This window comes from Orycteropus afer, unplaced genomic scaffold (assembly GCF_000298275.1).
Source record: "Orycteropus afer afer isolate SDZICR_OR568_19922 unplaced genomic scaffold, OryAfe1.0 scaffold00071, whole genome shotgun sequence".
Lineage (NCBI taxonomy): Eukaryota > Metazoa > Chordata > Mammalia > Tubulidentata > Orycteropodidae > Orycteropus > Orycteropus afer.
Window position 1 is genome coordinate 1,303,489 of NW_006921658.1, and position 2,798 is coordinate 1,306,286.

Genomic DNA, 2,798 nt, shown 5'->3' on the forward strand with positions numbered 1-2,798 from the left:
ACTGATTGACTTTTAGTTTCCTTTTTGCCTCACCCTATTCCATTCTACACTAGAGAATCTAATGGAAATAAAATGATCAGATTCAAAAAAAAAAAAAAAAGAGAAAAATAAAAACACCCAATGAAATAAAAATGGCACAAAGTCTATAACTCAGATAGTTTTAAGTCTCAAGCTGTTAATTGTCAAAACATTTAGAACTAAATGTATTTAAATAGGGCGTGATTTTGGATATCCCAGTACATTTCATTCATATATAATTTCAATATCTACTGTGGGCAAAGAAGAAAATACACAGATAGTATTTAACTTAAAATTGTTTCAATAGAAACAAATATTTTATAGATCTTTGTGCTTGTCCATGATCCTTTACTTGAAATTCTTAGGCCAAATATGTTTCAGAAGTTAGATTCTATAGTGTATATACAAACTCATTAATATATTAGTAGCAAAACATGAATACTCACTGTAAGTAGGATAAAAAAGACCATAAATATCTTCCTGCCAATTAAGGTCAAGTTTTACTGCCAAATTAGTGTGCTACTAATTTATGACACCTGTTTTGGTTTTCAATCACTGGGTTTTGGAATTGTAGTACATTTGTGGACCCTTTACTAATTTCAGGTGATAAGATCATAAAGAATTAGAATTGATTTTTAAAATGCATGGATACAGAGGATATCTGTTTTATCTTTAATTACTCTCATTGGTAATATTTGAGAATGTTAGCTACTATAGATACTTCAGAACATCTTTTATTTCCTCTCTTATTAACTGGGACTGTGAGTCACATCTGGGACTTTAAAACAAGATGCACAAGGATGCTCTGAACATAGATATTCTGATTCCAAATCAGCATGGGCAAATCCTAGTCATTTAGATTTTTAAAAGTTCTTGAGGTGACACTGATAACCACTTAGGTTGAGAAAACACTACTTCATTGTACAAGTTATTTAAACAGGAATGCTACTCTTGTGAATATTCTATAGTCTCCCATGAATTCACACATGAGATAACACAATGATAAACACTTTTCTTTCAAAGACAAGACAAACATATAATACACACAAAGACACAAAGATGATACTTCTATACCTCTTCAAAGTCATCTTTGGCTGAAGGGAGATCACTGGCTAAACTAGCATCCCCCAGATGTTTCTCCATCCTCTCTCCATGTACCATAGTTGTTTTAACAACTTTGCTCACTCTACGGCCTTCCACTGGTTCAGCCTGAAATTGTGAGGAACTGGACAAAATGCTGGGCTCAGACAAAGTTACCTAATGAATGAAGGACACACAATATACCATTTCTGATTTCCAACATGTAACAATAATCTAAAACACATATCAACTACAACATTATATACTGGCCTTGCAGAAAACAGTATGTTGGGAAAGATGGGCAGGGTTAGGGGGAAAAAATAAACTATAATTACTTGATAATGTCTATATATATATGATGACTGCATCTACACAACAACAAATCAACCACTTAATTAGTCAATTGAGTGAAATTTATCAATGATTTTCATGCATAAGAAGCAGATTGCATAATACAGATATGACAACATGCAGATCAATTGTCTTTTCCCTCTGTTAAATGGGTTGTTTTGGCATTATGAAGATACAATTAGCCTTCAAAGGAGGAACACTCAAAGCTATGAGAAACTGAAGAAGCAGATGTGTGGAGAATCCCACATTTATAATAATAAGAATTTGAGGATGGGAACACATTGTAAACTGTGAGAAAGTCACAAATTATGCCAAAATGAATAGACATATCCCTGAAAGAGGAAAGTGAAACAGAAAGAAATAAAATGATAAATCAAAGGGTTTCTGGATCCTGTTTTAGCATCTCTAGATGCAGAAGTTTGGAATATCAAATACTGATCCAACATGATCTTTAGAATGCTAGTGTGCTAAAAAGGCATAAGTACCAGGGTTACATCTGTACGTGGTTTCATAATATATGTAAGTGCTTGCCCAGCAAATGGAATTTTTTTTTTCTTTTAAAATTTTACTTTTGGAGTTTTGCTGTGGTCAACAACAAAATAAATTAAAAATGGAAAGACAAGGACAATGAGCAACATGGCTATAAATCTCCCTGACAGTTTTTAAAAAATTACATGGAATCATGATATAAAAGAAAATGAACGTGGAACTAAAAGCAGAATAAGCAGAAGTAAGACAAATATGAATAATAAACAATCTGATGTCTTTATTGAGTTCCATTTCATCCGTCTCCATTAATGAGTTCTGGAGAATGTGAGATGGTCTCACCTCAGACTGCTCAGTGTCACTCTTTAGCACGATGCGCTTTATAACTTTGGAATAGCCATCCCCTTCCTCGATGCTGACAGGCTCCTGTGGCAGCCCCTGCATCGTAATCTCTTCTTTTTCAGTGCCGTCAGAGGTAACATACCGCCTGATGATTTTTCTTGTAACCTGAAATATATTTTATTCATATATCTTGGTTTTCAATACCACGGTACTGATAAATTTTAAATAGGAGGTTTGAAATTAAGCAAATTAGCATATAATTGACATTACCTTCCTCACCACAGTGTGTCCATGTTCATCAATGTATTCTTCTTCTGTGACTGTTTCAGGTGGTATATCAGGCATATCATCTCCCTAAACAGTTGGGAGAAATGGGTCACTCATTGTTTGCCACCAGTTCTGAGGAACTAACTCCCAAATGTTTATACATGAGGAATGTTAGAAAATTAAAGGCACCGTTGAAAAGCATTGCTGAGATGCAAAAATCCTGTTAAGTAGTTTGGTTTAAAAAAAAAAAAAAG

At 33.8% G+C, this 2,798-nt stretch overlaps 1 protein-coding gene across 1 annotated transcript in view; it reads right to left on the reverse strand.

The window, feature by feature from the left end:
• ANK2 (ankyrin 2) overlaps positions 1–2,798 on the reverse strand; it is a 372,922-nt gene that overhangs the window by 4,402 nt on the left and 365,722 nt on the right. Inside the window, exons 47-49 of the mRNA XM_042780930.1 lie at positions 2,548–2,631; positions 2,278–2,442; positions 1,093–1,275 (exon numbers count right to left, since the gene is read on the reverse strand). Of these exons, the coding sequence (XP_042636864.1) occupies positions 1,093–1,275; positions 2,278–2,442; positions 2,548–2,631 (432 nt within the window). The remainder of the gene's footprint in view (positions 1–1,092; positions 1,276–2,277; positions 2,443–2,547; positions 2,632–2,798) is intronic.